Source organism: Talpa europaea (assembly GCF_964194135.1).
Source record: "Talpa europaea genome assembly, chromosome: 8".
NCBI lineage: Eukaryota > Metazoa > Chordata > Mammalia > Eulipotyphla > Talpidae > Talpa > Talpa europaea.
This window is the reverse complement of record NC_140075.1, coordinates 54425928-54445073: the sequence shown is the minus strand read 5'-3', so window position 1 is coordinate 54445073 and position 19146 is coordinate 54425928. Positions and strand designations below refer to the sequence as shown.

Here is a 19146-nt window from a genome sequence, read left to right as displayed (position 1 = left end):
AGTACAAAAGGAGACACAACCAGATGAAAGAATACTCTGCCATCTTGACCAAAACAAAGACAAATCTGAGGGAGATAAAGCCTTTCTAATTCAACTACTAATTTACAGAGTTCTTTAGCTACTCCATTAATTCTTTGATCTCCTGCATTTCTTTTACTCCCCTCTTTAGGGACTCAATTTCATTCTTCTGATAGTTGATTATTTTTCTCTTATCATTGTTTTCCTTTATGATTTCTGTCAGTTTTTTAATCGTTGCAATTCTAAATTCTCTTTCTGGAACGCTCAGAAGTTCTTCCAAGTTACTGTCGTTGAAATCTGGTGGGTGGTTTTCTTTTTGTGGTGTGCCTTTTTCCTGAGGAGTTGCTGGGTTGCGTGTAGTTTTTCTACTCCCTACTACCTGTTTTCTAATTTGTCGTCTGCCTTGGGACACTCTGTTGCTGGTACGGGCCGGCATCTTTTTGGTGTGCTCTTTGTGGGTTCGGGAACTGGCGGTCTAAACGAGTCAAATACTGTTATGCCAGAAGTCTAGTGAGGCAGTGGTACTTTGAGTATGTTAATTGTCGCTGTCTCAGAATATTTCCTCCTTCTGTGTTTAATTACAAAGGTGTGTCTTGAAGTCCCACAAACTTCCCTGTAGGTGGGGCAGCTGGATTGCACTCTGGGCTCCAAACCACTAGATCCCTCTCTGGTTTCCAACTTCCTGCCAGGCAGGACCGGGTTTGTGGGGGCCTTGAGCTCACCTCTGACTGCACAGGGAACCTTTTCCCTCTGGTTCCACAGTTTCAAGCAGTCTTTATTGAAGAGAGGTCCCTGTTCTAAAGTGGCGATGCAGGGACGCACTCCCCTGCGCGCCCGGTCTGCCCAGGCTGTGGGTGCCCGCTCCCCCCTGGGCTCCGACTGCTGGCCAGAAGGGGGCTGGTGTGGGCGAACTTCCCCGCTTACCTCTGGCTCCTTTGGGAGGCTTCTGCCGGTTTCAAGCAGTCTTTACGGAAGAGAGGTCCCTGTTCTAAAATGACGATGCAGGGACGCACTCCCCTGCGCACCCGGTCTGCCCGGGTGGTGGATGCCCGCTCCCCTCTGGGCTCAGACTGCTGGCCAGAAGGGGCCTGGTGTGGGCGAACTTCCCCGTTCACCTCTGGCTCCTCCAGGAGCCTTCTTTCAAGCAGTCTTTACTGAAGAGAGGTCCCTGTTCTAAAATGGCGATGCGGGGACGTACTCCCCTGCCTCAACTACTAATTTACATAAAATACGGAAGACAGGAACTTGTGCTGAATGGCATTACAGGGATACAATCAGAAAAATTCACGTTGTGTAAAACCATCAAATGACCAATTTCTTAAATAAATTTGAAGAGGGAAAGAGAGGGAAGAGAATGTTTACATTAAAAGATACTTAGTAAAATCAAGCAATCGCAATTTATTTGGATTTTGGATTTTGATTCATACAAACTCCAAATTCAAATTTGAACATTGACTAGATATTTTATATTACAACATTATTAAAGTTTTATATAGATGCTATTGTGGCAATGTTTTAAGCTTATAGAGTTTAACACTGTTATATGAAATATACACATGAAATCAAAATGTATCTAGAATTTAAATTCACCATAAAAGTAGGAAAGAGGGAAAGGAAAGGAGGTATAGGAAAAAATCATTATTATTTAATCATTAATACTTAATTGTGAAAGTGAATGATGGACACCTGGGTTCATAATTCTGTTTACTTTTGAACATGTTTTAAGTTTTCTATAGTGAAATTATTTTTCAACATAAGCAACAACAAACAGTAAGGAGTGTTATTATGAAACAAAACTGAAATCCTTCTAATAATTTAGTTAATTTTTCAGGAATTATTTTTGATGCCTGCCATATCCATTCATTCACTTATAATGTAAGGTTACTTACATTATACTCTTGAGGTTACTTACATCCTGTTGATTCTACCTCTTGTTTGCCACTTCTTTCCACCTAGTCCAAGCTAAATTTGGCCTGTGTACAGTGCACCTATTGCCTTTGCCTACCTCCAAAACTGTAGCCAGGATTGTTTTGTTGTTGTATTGGAACATAAATTTGATCATACCAATCCTTTTCTTAAAACTCACTAATGTCTTCTCGCTGATCATAGGATAAAGGTTAAAATCTTCAATAAGCACTCTAAGGCCTTGAAGAATCAATTCAGATGCTATGTACCTCCTCAGCTCCATCTTGAGATGCTTTCCCTTGACTTTCTATACTCTAGCTACATTTTGAACTTGACATACTCATTATAATAGCAGTCACACACATGTTCTCCCTCTGCCAGGGATGTTCCTTCTCTGTACACACACCAGTATCCTTCAGATTTCACCTTAAATGTTCCTCTCTTAAGGTAGCTTTCCCATTATTCTTGGATAAGTGAGGTCAAATACTTTACATCCTCATAACAACTTGTCACAAATGAAATTATGAAATTATTAGTTATTGAATGTCTATCTTTCATACTGTAATATAATCTCAAAGAGGGAAGGATATAGGTATTATTATTGTATCCTCAAAGTCTAACATTTTGTTCTGCATACAGTAGGCCAATAAATCTTTATTAAACTATAAATGGCTGCTTAATGAATAAATTTAAATATAATGCCAGTCAAATCATAAAACAGTCATCTGCATCATAATGCAATATTACACAATTAACCTTAATGTTTAGTCATATTCCCAGTAAAATATTTGCAAAGTTTCAATGTGTATATATACAAAAATATAAACAAAAAGAGGAAATAAAGTGACTTCATTACAAATCTAGAGCACAGTTCCTTATTCATACTTCAGAAGTACTTAACAACAAAGGAACAGAGAGATATCTTCATAAATCATCCACCTTGCAAAGGAGAGACACATATATCCAAATTAAAATAATTCTGATTTAAACTCCAAATATTCTATTTAGGCCAAAAACTCAGACTTTCTGATACAGACCATATATGAGAATTTTACATTTATATGCAATTATTTAAAACCAGCTACATATACAGAAATAAAGAATGCACAGTTTCTTAACTCTTATAAAATCTACCTAGGGAAAATCAGAGCTTAAAATTTTAAAGATTAGATCTTCATAACTTAAAATTAATAAGAAAAACTACAAACTCCTGAATCAAAATTTTATTTTAAATTATTAGGCTTTCAATGCATATGAAAATTTTTCATGACAGGTTAAGATGTTAGCACCTGAAACTACAATAGAAAATATTTTTGTACAACTTTTGCATCACATTATACTTAGCTCTCCTGTGAATGAGTGCATAGTTTGCTTAAATCAGCTTTGCCATGGAGCATCCAGTATGTTTAAAATTTTTATATTATTGTTTAATAACTTCCTAATAAAGTTTTGAGTTTCTACTTGTCTTCCACATAATATGTTTTTCAGCATATGAGCTACTACAATAGCTTTTTCTCTCAATTCTGGTGGAATATGCCTAACATCTAAATATTTAGCTAATTTATATCTTGAATAATACAGTGTGTTGATAACCGTTTCAATGTCATCAATTTCACCACTGGTTCTTCCTAGTGGTAATATATGGGATTTATACATTTTTTGTAATTTATGTTCTGCTGCAGCTGCCAGAGCAAGGCTTCGTTTTAGATGATCTCTCGCGGCTCTAATGTCCTCTCTGTATTCTGGCTTGAGGCTCTCAGGAAGAGGTATATGGTGTATCTGGTTATCAATATCTGAAATTTTTTTCAAAATTTCTTCATGTTCCAAACTCTGTGCTTCATATGTTGGTTGCATATAATCTTCACCTGAGAGCTGAGGAACATCTTCTCCCTCTGTGGCGCTATCCTCCATAAAGGTCCTGCTTAGAGTGGTGACAGTTGACTCTGGTGCCTCAGTGGGTTTTTCAGCTGGCTCTGGCTCTGGCTCTGGCTCTCTTATAATATAAGGTTCGTTTGAATGCAAAACAACAGAAACATTGTTTGGTTTAATTGACCAGAAGGGTCTACTTGTAGTAAGTTGTTCCCTCCTTATTTGTGTGAAGCCTGTTGTAGGAGACACTGTAGGTTCTTCACTGATAGGACTGATTAAAACACCATTCTCAGCAGAAGTATCTCCATGTGTAATTACCTCCTTAAATTTTGATACCTTTGGTACTACAGAATAAACATTATTTGGAGATTTCGTTCTTTTCTCCTGACCTGGCTCCGTGGTGGGGACACTTAGTATTAGGTTCTGTAAAACTTGTACATAATGATTCAAGTTTTGTTCTTCATCAGGCGTCACAGTTATGCCTTAAGAAAAAAAAAATCAAAAGATAAGTAACATTATTATATGTGACAGAGTGACGGAATCTACTGACCTTTTTTATATGCTATCACTTAAAAGTTGAGATTATGAAACAAGAAATAAAGTAGTTTAGACAGGCAACTCTCACTTAATAAACAAAATTATTTTTCAGATTCTTTTAAAACAGAAGAGAAAGATTAGTGTAAAAGTTATGCATTAATCCCCTGTATCTTTTTTCTTTTACTCTCCCAAATAACTTATGGTTCATTAGGTAACTAATTAAAACAAAATTCTTGCTGGAATAGGCTCATACTAATTCATCAGAGATGATCATCAAATTTTTAGGAATTCTGTGAGCCAGATGTTAAACATAGATATAATTAAATTTACATTATCTGAATTTCCAGTGAAATTGTATTCAAAGCAAAGGTAATAAATATTCAAAACTTACTACATTCTTATTTTATTTCATTTTCCTATCATTTATACTCTTGACATTACTTACATCTAGTACGTCTGTATGGCAAAACTGCTATATAATGGTTTGCATTACTTTCTGCTTTCCTGTTCAGTGATGTCAAGTTGGTAGTTTGAAATGAAACATTGAGGGAGAGTTTACATAAAGTAGATGAGCAAGTAAGTGTGAGAAATCAGGACTTATCCTTCCCTCCATAAAACCATTATTAAAAATTTGCTAGTAGGGCCTCCCTGGTGGCGCAGCGGTTGAGCGCTGGGTTGCGAAGCTGCCTGCGGCCTCTGCGGTGACGGTTCGATCCCCGGCTGGATCCCCGGCTGCTCCCCGGCCACCGGAGGAGGGTCCCACATGGCGCGCAGACCTCTCCTGCCGCCCGCTGCTCCCCTCAGCAGTGTACTTCGGTCCTTCTGCCTGTTCTGCTCCCCACTCTGGCTCTGGTGAATTCTCTCACCCTCCCGCGCTTCTGACTGTACCCAGTGCTTGTATAAATAAATAAAAATAAATCTTTAAAAAAAAAAAATTTGCTAGTATACTACTGACTTCAAACCAATAAAGATTAACAATAACCTATGGGTCATATTCACCCCACTGTTTTTGTAAATAAAGTTTTAATGGAACCTGGCCAGCCTCACCTATTTATTTATGAACTATATAGTTGCTTTAGGCTTCAACAGTAGAATTCAGTAGCTGCAACAGAGACCAACTGACCTATGAAAGATAATACTATATAGAATGTTTACTTATTCCTGGTATAAACCATGAACATTTCACTCTTACAACAAAATGGCAGTTTTATTACTCTGGTATTTTGCAGCATCTGAGTGGTGAATTTGCTCAGCCCCAATGTGGAAAACAGAAAAGATTACATGGTAAGATATTCTGAAATTCTGTTCAACTCTTTTACTCCTGAGTCAGGAGTTCAACATTTTGGGATTTTGAATTGATTTTTGAATTGATTTTGCTACTGTCATGAATATACATTGACTTAATTCAGGAAAGCAAGTCACTTTTTACCAGGAAAGCAAGTCACTTTTTACCAAACTCTAATGTATAACTCTTACCTGAAGCATCCCTCTGAAAGTAAAATAACAAACCATCCCTCTGTAGGCAAAATAAAATAGCTCTTTGGTAAGCACAAAATATTAAAAATTTGCTTTAGATTTACATATTTCTCCTCTCTTCCTCAACTCCAACAGGATGGAAAGTTAATCAAAATTGAAAGCACATTTAGAAATTAAAAAAAAAAATCCTATTGAGAAAAGTTTAGTGAGGTAATGTGATAGTGGAAAGGTACCAGATTTGTCTGGAGAGCTAGATTCTAAATGTAAATTCTGCATTTTATGTCATGCTTAAAAAAGTTTTGCATACCCCAAAGCCCATATAATGATGATACATGAAAAAGAGAAAATATAGAGGGCCTCCCCTGGTGGCGCAGGCAGTTGAGCGCAGTGCTGTGAAGCTGTCCGCAGCCTTGGCTGCGCCAGTTCGATCCCGGCCAGCCGGCGAGGGTCCCACATGGTGCCACAGACCTCTCCTGTCTCGCCCACTGCTCCCCTCAGCAGTACCTTCCATCCGTCTACCTGTTCTGTTCCCTGCTCTGTCTCTGGTGAATCTTCTCACCCTCCCGTGCATCTGGCCTGTACCCCAGTTCTTATATAAATAAATAAATAAATCTTTAATGTATATATATACAGTAGCATAAAATTTGAAAAAAAAGGAAAAATATTGAACATAAAGTAGATTTTTATATAATCCTTATAATTTTTTAAACTCGGTGACATAGTATCATATATTTTGTATGTGAATTGTAGATTTTTTTTAATGGACTAGAACAATAACATACCAAACTCATGTGGATAGTTACCTCCAAGAAGGAGTGGGACTAAAGTTGGTCATTAAAGGGATTTTAAAATTATCTATAGTGTATTACTCCCTAAATACACACATACAATCATTTACTACAGTAAAACTATAAAAAGTCACATTTTAAAAAGGAAAATATTTTTGTATTCTTATATGCATAAAATGCATTGTTCTGAATCTAGAATTTTCTTGAAGGAAAGTATTAAATAAAATAAATATGTTAGAGCAGTGGAAATATGCCAGTGATTATGGTCCTGGCTCTACCACTTTCTAACATCACAACCTGAGGTTATTATTTATTTCCCTGAACATTTTCTTAACCAAATAAATTAGATATTTGAAAACACATTGAGAGCCACAGAGCACTACATATTATTCTCTGTAAAGATACCTGCTTACTTTTTTCATTTGAAAATAAATTCAAATCCCTAAAAATTACATTAAAATTATGCCTTGGATTCTATTTACTATGAAATGTTAGAACATTTCCTGCTAAACATACAGAACAGATCAGGATATCTAATTCTCCATTACTATTTAACACCATGTTAGAGGTAGCAGTCAATGTAATTAGACATGGAAAAATAACTGGAAGCATGAGAACTGGAAAGAAAAAGGTGAAACTATCTTTATATGCAAATGATGTGATTATAAATCTGAGCAACACAAAACAATCCATTGAAAAGTGGCAAGGTATAAAATCAATATACAAATATAAACCAGTTAGGAGATAAAATGAGAAAGATCCCATTTTGATAAGAAAATAACTAATCATAAGTTTAAAAAGACATGAGGAATTAGAATAGGCTGAATAAGAGACATACAGAGATTAAGTCCTAATCCTTGGACTTGGAAATGTTAATTTTATAAGAAAAGTCTTTGTAGATGTTAAAGATTTTGACAGGAGGAATTATCCTGGATTACCTGGGTGGGTTCTAAATTCAATCAAAAAATATTCTTGGAGTGGGAGGAGTCTGACTCAGTGAAAGAGGCAGAAATACGGAGAGGGTGGCAAAAATTAGAGTGATGGGGACACAAGACATGGAATGCTAGCAGACACCAAAAATTGGAAGCAGCAAGGAAAATAGTCTCTTAGAGCTTCCAGGGGGATGATGGCTCTGCTTTTGATTTTATTTATTTATTTATTTAATTTTTAAGATTTATTTATTTAGTTATACAAGCACTGGGTACAGTCAGAAGCACGGGAGGGTGAGAGAAATCACCAGAGCCTGAGGGGAGAGCAGAGCAGGCAGACAGACGAAGTACACTGCTGAGGGAGCAGCGGGCGGCAGGAGAGGTCTGCGCGCCATGTGGGACCCTCGCCCGGTGGCGGGGAACAGCCAGGGATCGAACCGGCGCTGCAGAGGCTGCGGGCAGCTTCGCAACCCAGCGCTCAACCGCTGCGCCACCGGGGAGGCCCTCTGCTTTTGATTTTAGATCAACGAAACTGACTATAGACTTCTGAGCTCTGGAACTAATATATTTCTGTTGTTTTGAGATACCAAATTTGTGGTAATTTGTTAATAACAGTCACAGAAACCTTCACAGGAATATAATAAAATCTTTTAATGGACATATGTAAACTTCAACAAATAGAAATAAATACCATGTTCACAAGTAAGAAATTTCATATTCATTCATTCAAGATGCCATACTTCTATTAATTTATACTTCTAATAAAATATCATTGTTTCTTGGAATTAGAAAAATAAATCATAAAGTTCATCTGGAAGAATAAATAAGAATAGCCAGAAAAACACATGTTAGTCCTAGTAATTTATATATATATATAAATACATTATAAAGCCTCATTATAAAAACAGTATAGCCCTGCATATAAATACACAGAGCAGAAGATCTAGAAATAGACCCAACTGCACTGAGAAAAATAGCTCAAGGTAAGGATAGGTTCCAATTCATAAACTATTCATAATAGCTCATAAATAAAGCTCATAAATGAAGAAGTCATTTATAATTATAAAATGATCATTTTCCAATAATGGCCATTATCAAGGATTACTTATATCACAAAAGACACATAATCAGACACTGTGTGCTTCCTGATAAAAGAGCCCAGTACCACCTATGGAGCAGTCTTGCAAAAAAGGTTAAAACTAAATCTAACAGATCTCTCTAGATCTACTTAACAATACACAGAAAATGCATGGGACAGCAAAGGAAGATATGAACTACACCCTGGGGGATATAATCAGCAAAACTTGACTGTAGGAAAGTACAGGGCATATGATCAAATTTCTTCAACAATTAAATTGTAAGGGAAAAAAAGAGATGAAGAAGGAACTATAGATAAAAGAATTAACAGACATATCAATGAACTGCATTTATGAATCTAATTATAAATCCCCATCAAACAAACTAGAAAAGAGAGAAAGTTTGAATACTGATCATCTACTTGGTAATATTAAGGAATTATCATCTTTTTAGGTATAAAATTGTTTTTTAAAGTACTTGTATTTTAGTACTTCATAGTGAAATATTCAATGATAAAATTATATGATAACTGGAACTTGCTTCTAAATAACTCAAGCCCGAGAACTTGTAGCAACTAGGGAGGTGAGATTAAAAGCAATGTGGGACCTCCCTGGTGGCACAGGCTGAGTGCAGCACTGTGAAGCTGTCTGCAGCCTCTGCAGTGCCAGTTCGATCCCCACCAGCTGTGGAGATACCCACATGGCGAGCAGACCTCTCCTGTCTCGCCTGGTGCTCCCCTCAGCCATGTATTTCGTCAGTCTGCCTGTTCTGTTCCCCACTCTGTCTTTGGTGAATCCTCTCACACTCCCGTACGTCTGGCCTGTACCCCAGTTCTTATATAAATCTTTTAAAAAAATAAAATAAATAAAAGGAATATGGATGGAGACATCAATGAAACAAGGTTAATTATGACTTAATAATAGTTGAAGCTGATTATAGATATGAGGGGACTTATTAACCATTCTTTCTATTTGTGTATATATTTAATTTTTCTGTAATGAAATGGCTTTAAAATATGTTTTGGAAAAAGTTCAATTCTGGGCAATTATTCATAAACCTAAAATATGCAAGCAAAAAAGGCTTAAATGCTTTTAAAAGACATTGCTATTAGGTCATAATCTGCACAAATATTCCATCTTTAACCATTTAGCTTGTCTCTTCTCAAAGAGTAAATGGATATCCAAGTTATTATTAGGTGAGTTAGAAAGTCGAAGGATAGGAGAAATTTAATGCTAATTTATTTTTTAAAAAAACTGGAGTACTCATTATCTCCTTATACTATTTATCAGGCAACACTAAAAAGTCTGTTCATTGCTGCCTAACAAATCACCCTACCTTGTTCCCATTTTTTTTCTATTGCTAAACCCATCCTCCTCCTAAATGCTTCCCAATTCCTGCTTTTGTCCCGCTAAAACATTTACATATTTCATATTGACTTCAATTCTCTTAATCAGGACTACTGTTGCAAAGTTATATTATCTTTATAACAATGTTTGCAGGCAAAGCAATAAAAGACAGTCAAGTGTCAAATATCCCTACAGATGTCCTGGCCACAGTGAAACTTGCTTTTTTTCTACCTTCAGGAGATGCTAGAAAGATGAACAATATTCAAATTCTTACAAAGACCATACTACTCTGCTAGAAGAAGGATTATTTTACTTTGACTGTGTGTAGTCTACTTTGGCATGCTTTATAAATATCACCTCTACTTTTACCAGTTAGTAATCTTGAAGCTGTGTAAGGTTTGGGGGTATCACAGTTTATAGGTCCTCATCCAAGTGTTCACAACTGCTAGACATGACTCAGGCTCAGAATGCAACAAACAACAGAGTTTATTAACCCAGGGGAAATTAGGAAAAAGGAAATAGTTTCTAAGGCTACAAATGGCTGACTGTCTTACCCTAGATAGTGTCTGCAGTGTCCAGTAGTCCAAACCAAAGGCTGTTCGTGCAAGATGGCATTGTCCCTTTGACGAGAGCTTGGAACTGGTGACACACTAATAAACGGTAGACCAGGATTCACATCATAGTGGCAGCTGGAGATAGTCACAGGTGGCACTGCTAGGGCAGCACTGCAGCAGTCAGCAGCAGCTGGACTGGGCAGCACCAGACACAACAGCACCAGGAGGCAATGATAGGGGCAGCAGTCAGACAGTGGTCACAGAGGATGGCAGTGGACAGCTCTTACAGATAGACAGACACAGGTCAGCAGTGCCAGTCTCAGGTCAGCAGTGATGGTCAACACCAAATAGCAGGTGGCGAGGATCAGGCATCAGTTCTTTCAGAGACACTGGGTACAGGCCAGTGGTGTCAGTCAGCAGGTGATGTCAGAGGCAGGGCCAGAGGTAGAACCAGCAGTCAGATTTGAAGCAGAGATCAGATGTGAAGGTCTTGAAGATTGTCAGAGGAGTCTCTCAAGTGAGCAGAAGGAGAGCTGGAGGCCTGATACAAAGATCTCAAAGCTATGTCCATCTTTCCAGGAGAGAGTACAGGTGAGTCTGTGCCGGAAGAAGGGAGTCTGTGCCTGACGATGTCTGAAGCCCAACTGATAGCTTTCAAACCTCAGGGTACCCACCTTTCAAACTTCATTGGTTTGTTTTCAAAAGCAGTTACATTCCTAAGACTTGAATGGCACCAGTGAAAGCCAAAACCTGAATGAGCAGTTTACAAAATCCACCAATTTCAAAACTGAAACCCCATTAGCATGTGAAATCCAAGACAGCCTTACACTGGCGATAGGCTCCATAGCAGAGCCAGAGCACAAGTTGGAGTAGCCAGAGCGTGGGCTGCCATGACACTGGTGGTAGCACAGGCTGATGCTACTAGACCAGGCACTGCCACTGCTGTAAAAACTCACCGGTCTGGCCTAGAGGGTTGCCCACAGACTGACTGCTGAGGTCTAGGTCCCAGTGTGCCACAGCCTACTCTCCTCACTGCTCACGCTGGGGTATAGTGGAGCTGGGCAAGTTCCACCACACCAGGAGCTGCGAAGGCTCCTCTTACAATCTAATCAAAGACAGCAATGTCTCAGAACCTGGTAATGTAAGAATCTCTTCCATCTTGAGAAATCATAATGCTACTCTCCAGTACCTCTAGTAGGCAGGAGACTATCTGCCAAACTGGCATGAAGTTCAACAGGAATCACAGACAGGGAGATTTAGCTAAGCTTGAGGTTGCCTATGCTTCTCTTCTTGAAAAGACAATAGCTCTGACTAACTGAGCAATTATTATGTGCAAGGCTCTATACTGAGGGCCCTGCATGAGGGGAGTGTTTTATAAAGAGGCAGTAGAGGATACTGAAAGAATTATATGCAAACTCTAAGGTAAAAAATTCAAACACAGGCTGTCTTACTTCAAAGCAGGTATACATAACAACTACACAATGTTAACATTAAAAAAAAAATGACACACCAATAGGACTATAATGATAAAATTGTCCTGGAAGAATACAACTCTTAAAATATGAATATTAAAATACAATAAATAAATAACACATACAAAATTTTGCTGTAGTGTCAACTGGAAAAAAAAGGCATCTTTTTTCATATATTATAATGTATTTGGAAACATAAAAATAATGAATCTAAATTTAATGTTTTCTTATCACAAAGTATGGGTAGGAACTGTTGTCAGTGACTTATAAAAGATTAAATTTACTTCAACAGAGGTAAAAGGGAAGTTACTTTTGAGTTTATGCTAAAGAAAATAATGAATCATGATTTAAAATGAGCAATAAAATTTCAATCAACAAACAATATGTTCAATATATTGATATTTCCTTCTCATAGAATGGCCAATTAAAGGAGAAAGAAAGGAGTACATGGAATAACATAAAAGCCAAAGAGCATTTCACGGTAAAGAAAGGCAAGTTAAAAACAATTTTTGTGATCCAACACTGGTGTCTTTCTGAGGGTCACACTGAGCTGTAAGGTGCTTCAGGGCTGTCTTAAGAAGTCAGAACCATGGCAAAAGATATCAAGACCAAGTCAAGAACTACTAGACTGCCTCCTTTGACAGCCACTTCCCCAGCCAGAACCAGACCAGGAACTGCTCAAAAAACTACCTAGACTTCCATTGTTAAGAGAAGACAATGACAGCTAAAGGGGATGATGTCTCCATGTGACAATGGTACCTGCATGTGTATGTTCCTCTGCCCCCTATCCTGGGTGTCAATCTGGAATGACCACAGGGTCGAAGGCATTATTTCCTGGAAAGATCTAGGGCTCCATCCCACTTCTCCATCCTTTTTTCAGTGTGGTGAAGTGAGATCTGGGCACTTGGTGATCCCCACTATGGGATCCTAAATCATGGCTTATCTAATTGGAAAAGTTAAAAACTTATGTTGTTGTTTTGCCAGTCAAGTAGGCAAAGATTTTTTTAAATAATAAAACCTAGGGTTGGCATGTGTACAGTTACTTCCTTAGTAAAAGAAGCAACTTCCTTATTTCCCAATGACCCCCACATCCTCGTTCATTAATCTCTCTCTAGCATGTTGACCTTTTCTTTATAGGACTTTCGATAATTTTAACTGTACATATTTGTTTAATATTTGTTAACTGTTACATATTATAAGTTCTTTGGAGTCTGTAATCATGTCTGCTTTGCCTATTATCTGTAACTATTTCCTGTTCAAACCAATGCCTAGAGCTATAGCAGACAGTCCAAAAAACATTTGTTAAATGAATGACTGAATGCATGAACAAAATGCAAATTGATTGTACTTCCAGTAACTTAAGGACATAATCACATGTACCAACATTTCTAATAGAAGAATGCTGTAGAAGAAAGCTAAACTTCATGTCATGAATTTAAATCAATCTGGTAGTCAAAAGATTTTTTTTTTTTTTTTGCTTATTTGGCTAGGAGTCTAATAATTATTAAAGAGAAAAATCTAGGCAATTAAAAAAATCTTTTAGGCAAGGCAAGAAATGTTTTATAGCAATAAAAGATACAACTTCAGTCATATTTTTCTAAATTTCTAAGCCAGCAGTTATCTAAAATAACATCATAAACATTGCAGTTAAAGAGCTCCAGTTTTCTGAAAGTCCCCTCTCTTCTTCTAACTGGTTCTTAGTAAATAGCCTAATAAAATCACATAAATTTAACTAGTTTTTTTAAGTTCCATTAATTTTGTTTTATTGGATTCTATCAATCTTTAACATCACATTAACATATTTTCAATTCAGGTAAATTACAATCTCAAGCAATGTTAAAATACTTTCAGAATTTACTTTTCACATATTTTAAAATATACAATTCAATAATTTTTAGCTTATTCACATCACATAACCTAAAATAAGTTTCATCATTCCCAAAAGAAACTCATTCCGCATTGTCCTTACTCCTTACCCCTAAGCAACCATTAACCTATTGTCTAGTTCTTTATTTTACCTATTTTAGCTATTATGAAACATAATATTTAGCTATTTAGCTATTGTGACTGGCTTCATTATTTAGTATAATGCTTTTGAGGTCACCCATGTTGTAATTTGTACTAGAATTTCATTTCTTTTTATGGCTAAGTAATATTCAATTATATGCATTCATAGGTTGATGGACATTTGGGTGATTTCCACTTTTATAGTTATGAGTAATGTTACTAAGAACATTCCAGTACAAGTGCTAGTATAGCTGGGTGTTTTCATTTCTTTTATATATATATGCAAAAGAGGATTTGCTAAGTCTCTCTAAGGAACTGCCAAAGTTAGCATTCTCACCATTGCCACAAGCAGTATATGAGAATTCCAATTTCTCCATATAATCCCAATACTTGTTATTATTTGTCCTTTAGGTTATAACTGTCATTGTGAATATAAAGTCACCTCTCATTATAGTTTTTGACTTGTATTCCTCTAATGGTTAATGAGACTATCTGATGTGCCTGTTGGTATTTGTATATCTTCTTTGAAGAAATGTCTATTCTAGTATATTTCCCATATTTTATTGGGTTGTCTTTATTTTTTTAAATTGTATGAATTGTTTATATATTCTGGAGATGAGTCCCTTATAAAATATGACTTGAAAATATTTTCTCCTACTCTGTAAATTGTCTTTTCACTTTCTTAAGGTTATCACTTACAGCACAAAATTTTGATATAATTCAAGTTATCTATTTTTTTCATTTCTTGCTTATGCTTTTCATATCATATTTAAGAAGCCATAGCCAAATCCAAGAACACCAAGATATACAACTATATTTTAATTTGAGTGTTATAATTTTGGCCCTTATATTTAGCTGCATAATAGAATTGGAGTAAATTTTTGCATATATGGTTTGAGATGAGTTCAACTTCATTCCTTTGCCTGATGTCCCTGCACCATTTGCAGAAAAGACTACTCATTTCCCCCAATGAATATCTAGGGATCTGTGTTGAAAATCAATTGGTCATTAATGTAAGAGTTCCTTTATGGACCCTCACTTCAGTTTCATTAATTTGTTTATTCTTAGGACAGCACTACATTGCCTTGATTATTGTAGTTGTAGGCACTAAATTTTGAAATCAGGAAATGTGATTCAAATTTTATTATACTTTATCAGATTGTTTTGACTATTCTGGGTACTTATTTAGGCAAGGCAATACTTTCCCCACTACTATTCCCCTGCAATTTTATATGAATTTTAATATCAACTTGTTAATTTCTGCAAAAAAAGCAAGTTGGGATTTTGATAGGTATTATATTGAATCTACAGATCAATTTGAGGAGTGCCAACTTAAACATTTTTTTTAATAATAAATTTTATTTTTATATTCCCCCATACAATTGCAACCCCCCCATTCTGACCCCCATCCCTCCCCTCCTGCCCCCCACCCCCCCAAAAAGTGTCTCTGGTTCATAGTTTTTTGTCTATTTTGATTTTCACTTTCTTATAGTTATTCATTTTCCTGGTCCCTTATTTAAGTTTTCTAGATTCCTGCTATGCGTGAGACCATCCGGAATTTTTCTTTTTCTTTTTGGCTTATTTCACTGAGCATGATCCCTTCCAGCGCCATCCAAGTTGCTGCAAATTGCATGTGTTTATCTTTTTTGAATGCTGAGTAATATTCCATGGTATATATGTACCACATCTTCTTGATCCAGTCATCTATTTTTGGGCATTTGGGTTGTTTCCAAAGCTTAGCTATTGTAAATAGTGCTGCTATAAACATAGGGGTGCAGGTGTTCTTTGGTATTGATGTTTCTGTGTCCTTTGGGTAAATACCTAGGAGTGGAATTGCTGGATCATATGGAAGCTCTATGTTTAGTAGGTCCAGAAATCTCCACACAGCTCTCCATAGTGGTTGGACCAGTTTGCACTCCCACCAACAGTGCAGGAGAGTTCCTTTTTCTCCACACCCTCGCCAACATTTGTTGTTGCTAGTTTTTTTAATATGTGCCATTCTCACTGGTGTAAGATGGTATCTCATGGTAGTTTTGATTTGCATTTCCCTGATGACAAGTGATGTTGAACATTTTTTCATATGCCTGTTGGCCATTTGCATTTCCTCTTCAGAGAAGTTTCTTTTTAGCTCTTCTGCCCATTTTTTGACTGGATTATTTTCTTTGTTGTTGCTGAGTCTCATCAACTTAAACATTTTTAAACAGGCTTCAAGATTATATATTTAATTAGAATACTATATATACAATTTGATCAGCACTTAAAATTCCTTTTCTTGGGCCTCCCTGGTGGCGTAAGGGGTTAAGACACAACCTATAAAGCTATCAGCAGCCACTGCAGCATGAGTTAGATTCCTAGTTGGCCACATGGCACAGCAGACCTCTCCTGTCTCACCCGCTGCTCCCCTCAGCAGTGTATTTCAGTAGATCTGCCTGTTCTGCTCCCCACTCTGTCTCTGGTGAACCCTCTCACCTCCCGCACCCCTGGCCTGTACCTCAGTTCTTGTATGCACAAATAAAATAAATCTTTTTTAAAAAGCAAGTAAATGAGTACAAATACATTAGAGGCATGATTCAAAAAACTGAAAAATATTTAAAACTAAAACTACAGAAAAATCAGATACAAAGTAACAGCATCTGAATGTACATAAATTTAAGCATATAGTAAAGGTCTAGAACCAGCATAGGTGTGTATATGCAGTGCAGACTGTTATACATGCAAGTCTCATTCACACCAACTGAGGCTTAAACTAATCCTTGTTAAACTTGGGTTGGGTTAACTATGGGTGTTACTGACGTTTTCAACACATGTAATTACTTAATACGATGTCTATGATGTTTGTATAAGATAACCTCAAACTGTTTAAGTAGAAAAAAAAATGCCAAAGCTACAATTTTTTAATAAAAGTCTATGTGCCCAATCTTTGATACGAGAGCATTTTATATCAACCCTCTCACCAACAATTGCTGGAGTGACCATATAAAATAATGAAATGATTTATATTAAACACAATAAGCCTGGTTTTTTCTGGTATATTTACTCAAAAACTTTTTTTTTATTAGTTTGAAAAAAAGAATGAGAGACGAACAGAAAGAGTAGTCCCGTTAACATTGCCCTTTAGTCCAGGTCTGTGGAAAAGAGGGAAATCGTATTTCTTAAGGTTTCTATGAAGCATGACCGACATATTTTCTTTATGTTTTATATCAAAGAATCACTTTGTTTTATAATAAAGAATCACTCCTTTTCCTCAGAAGTATCTTTTCATTTCCTATAAGACTTTAAGAAAACTTAGGGAAGGGAAACGGTTAGATAAAAGAATGCACTGATTTGCGTATCCAGGGACCATTATCCAGCAGTCCCAGCGGGGACAACAATGAAAGCACCCAATGTCACCCCTCAACTGAAGTCTTCACATGTTAGTCACTTGGGACCTAATGATCCTCAACCTCCAGAATGTAATAACGGCTCAGACTGTAATATCTGGCCAAGAGATATCAGGAAAAGATTGTTATCACCTTCAGTATGATCTGTTCCTACACAGCAAGGAAGAAAAACTTGAGATTTTCTGTTGAAAACAGCTAGCAATCATGCGTACTAATATTTAAAAGACTAGCTTTAGCTCTCTGGGACGCATTATCCAGAACTTTCCCCACTACTATTCATGATTTAGATTGTGTTGTAGTTTCATTTTTTTTTTAAATCTAATATTTAACTGAGACCTTTTAGCAATTTTGAAATATAGCTCTGCATAATTAGCATGCATTGGAGTTCTTTTTTCACAACTCCCTGTTACATTGGATTTGGTTAAACCAAACCCAACATTACTAATGCTACAAGTAACTGCATTTAGACTCGGTGGACAAGTCCTGCAGTCTCTCTTAGAACACCAGAGAGCGGACGCTCAAAGCGCGCGAGGTGTCCGCAAGAGGTTAACACAGTGGTCTTGGCACACCTGAAATTCCACCTTGTTAGTTTCCAGCAACTGGGGAGGGAGGGGCAAGTCGAAAGTTGCAATTCTGCTTAACGAAGGCTCTGAACGCTGCGCACACCACGGCGCTCTCCTCATTTTATACCACGGGTCGGAGCAACTTTCTCTGCAACGGGCCAGCCAGCAATTGTTGAGACTGAGCAGCCGAGCCTGCCTGTGGGGCAAGCCCCGGCTGCGCGGGTGTGGCCCGGGCGGGACGGCACCCCGGCCCCGCTGCAGGGAGGGGAAGGAACGGGCGTGCCTGGGACAGCCCGTTATTCACAGACCGTGAAACGCGCCTGTCACGCCGTTCACCGGCCGCGAAGCCCGCAGCTCACGCGCGCGGGAGAACGCAGAGACGCTCCCGCCCGCCCAGCCGCCGAGGCCGCTCTCCGGCCGCCCCGCCCCGCCCCGCCCCCACACGACTCTCGTCGGAACACGAAGCCAACCAAGGCGGGTGTCCGCAGCGGGAGGGGCGGGGCCCCGCGAGTCCGGGCTGCCCGCGGGCAGCGTCCCTTCACTTTGGGGTCCTCCGCCCGGGTCTCTGAACGCCGGCCGCGGGACGCCCCTCCGCGCGCCGGGGCAGCACCTGGAACCGGGGCGCTTGGGAACTGCAGGGACCGGGGAATAAGGAGGCGGCCGGCCTCGGGGGCGGGGGGGGGGGGTGGGGGGAGGGGGTAGGAGGGTGGGGAGGGGGCGGGGCAGGGAGCGGGGGCAAGGGGAGGGGGGAGGGGGTAAGGGGGCGGGGGGCGAGGGGGCGGCCGGAACGCCGGAGGACCCCAGAAGCGTCCCCTAGGTCGCTGCCCACTGAGGGCGGCCACTCACTTGGAAACGCCGGCACGAACAAAGGCCATAGCAACAGAGTCACTAGAAGAACTAGGGACTTCATAGGCATCGCCCGCAGCACTCCGCCATGCGACGGGAACGTCCTGGGGCCGCCAGGCCGGGTACCTCAGGGCCAAAGGGAGAGGGAGCCGGTAGCCGTCCGTCCTGCCTCAGGGCCCTGGGCGCCCGGCAACGGTTGTCCCCAACGCGCATGCGCAGCGAAGCGCGAACGGCCGAGGCCCGCCCCCTTCTTGGGCAGCGCGCAGGGGGCGGAGCAACCCCCTCTTCCCCCCCCCCCTCCGCCGTGCGCATGCTCTCTCTGCCCGCGAAGCTCTGCGCTCCGAATGCCTCGACGCCCTGGAGACCGCGGTGAGGCCTG

General features: G+C 39.0%; 1 protein-coding gene across 1 annotated transcript; it reads right to left on the bottom strand.

The window, feature by feature from the left end:
• Window positions 1-3300: 3300 nt before the first annotated feature.
• On the bottom strand, window positions 3301-18837 carry SPESP1 (sperm equatorial segment protein 1; the record flags this gene model as incomplete). Its single annotated transcript, XM_084239819.1, has 2 exons — window positions 3301-4274; window positions 18768-18837. The coding sequence occupies 2 exons, from the start codon at window positions 18835-18837 to the stop codon at window positions 3301-3303; spliced, it is 1044 nt and encodes a 347-aa protein (XP_084095945.1).
• Window positions 18838-19146: the final 309 nt, after the last annotated feature.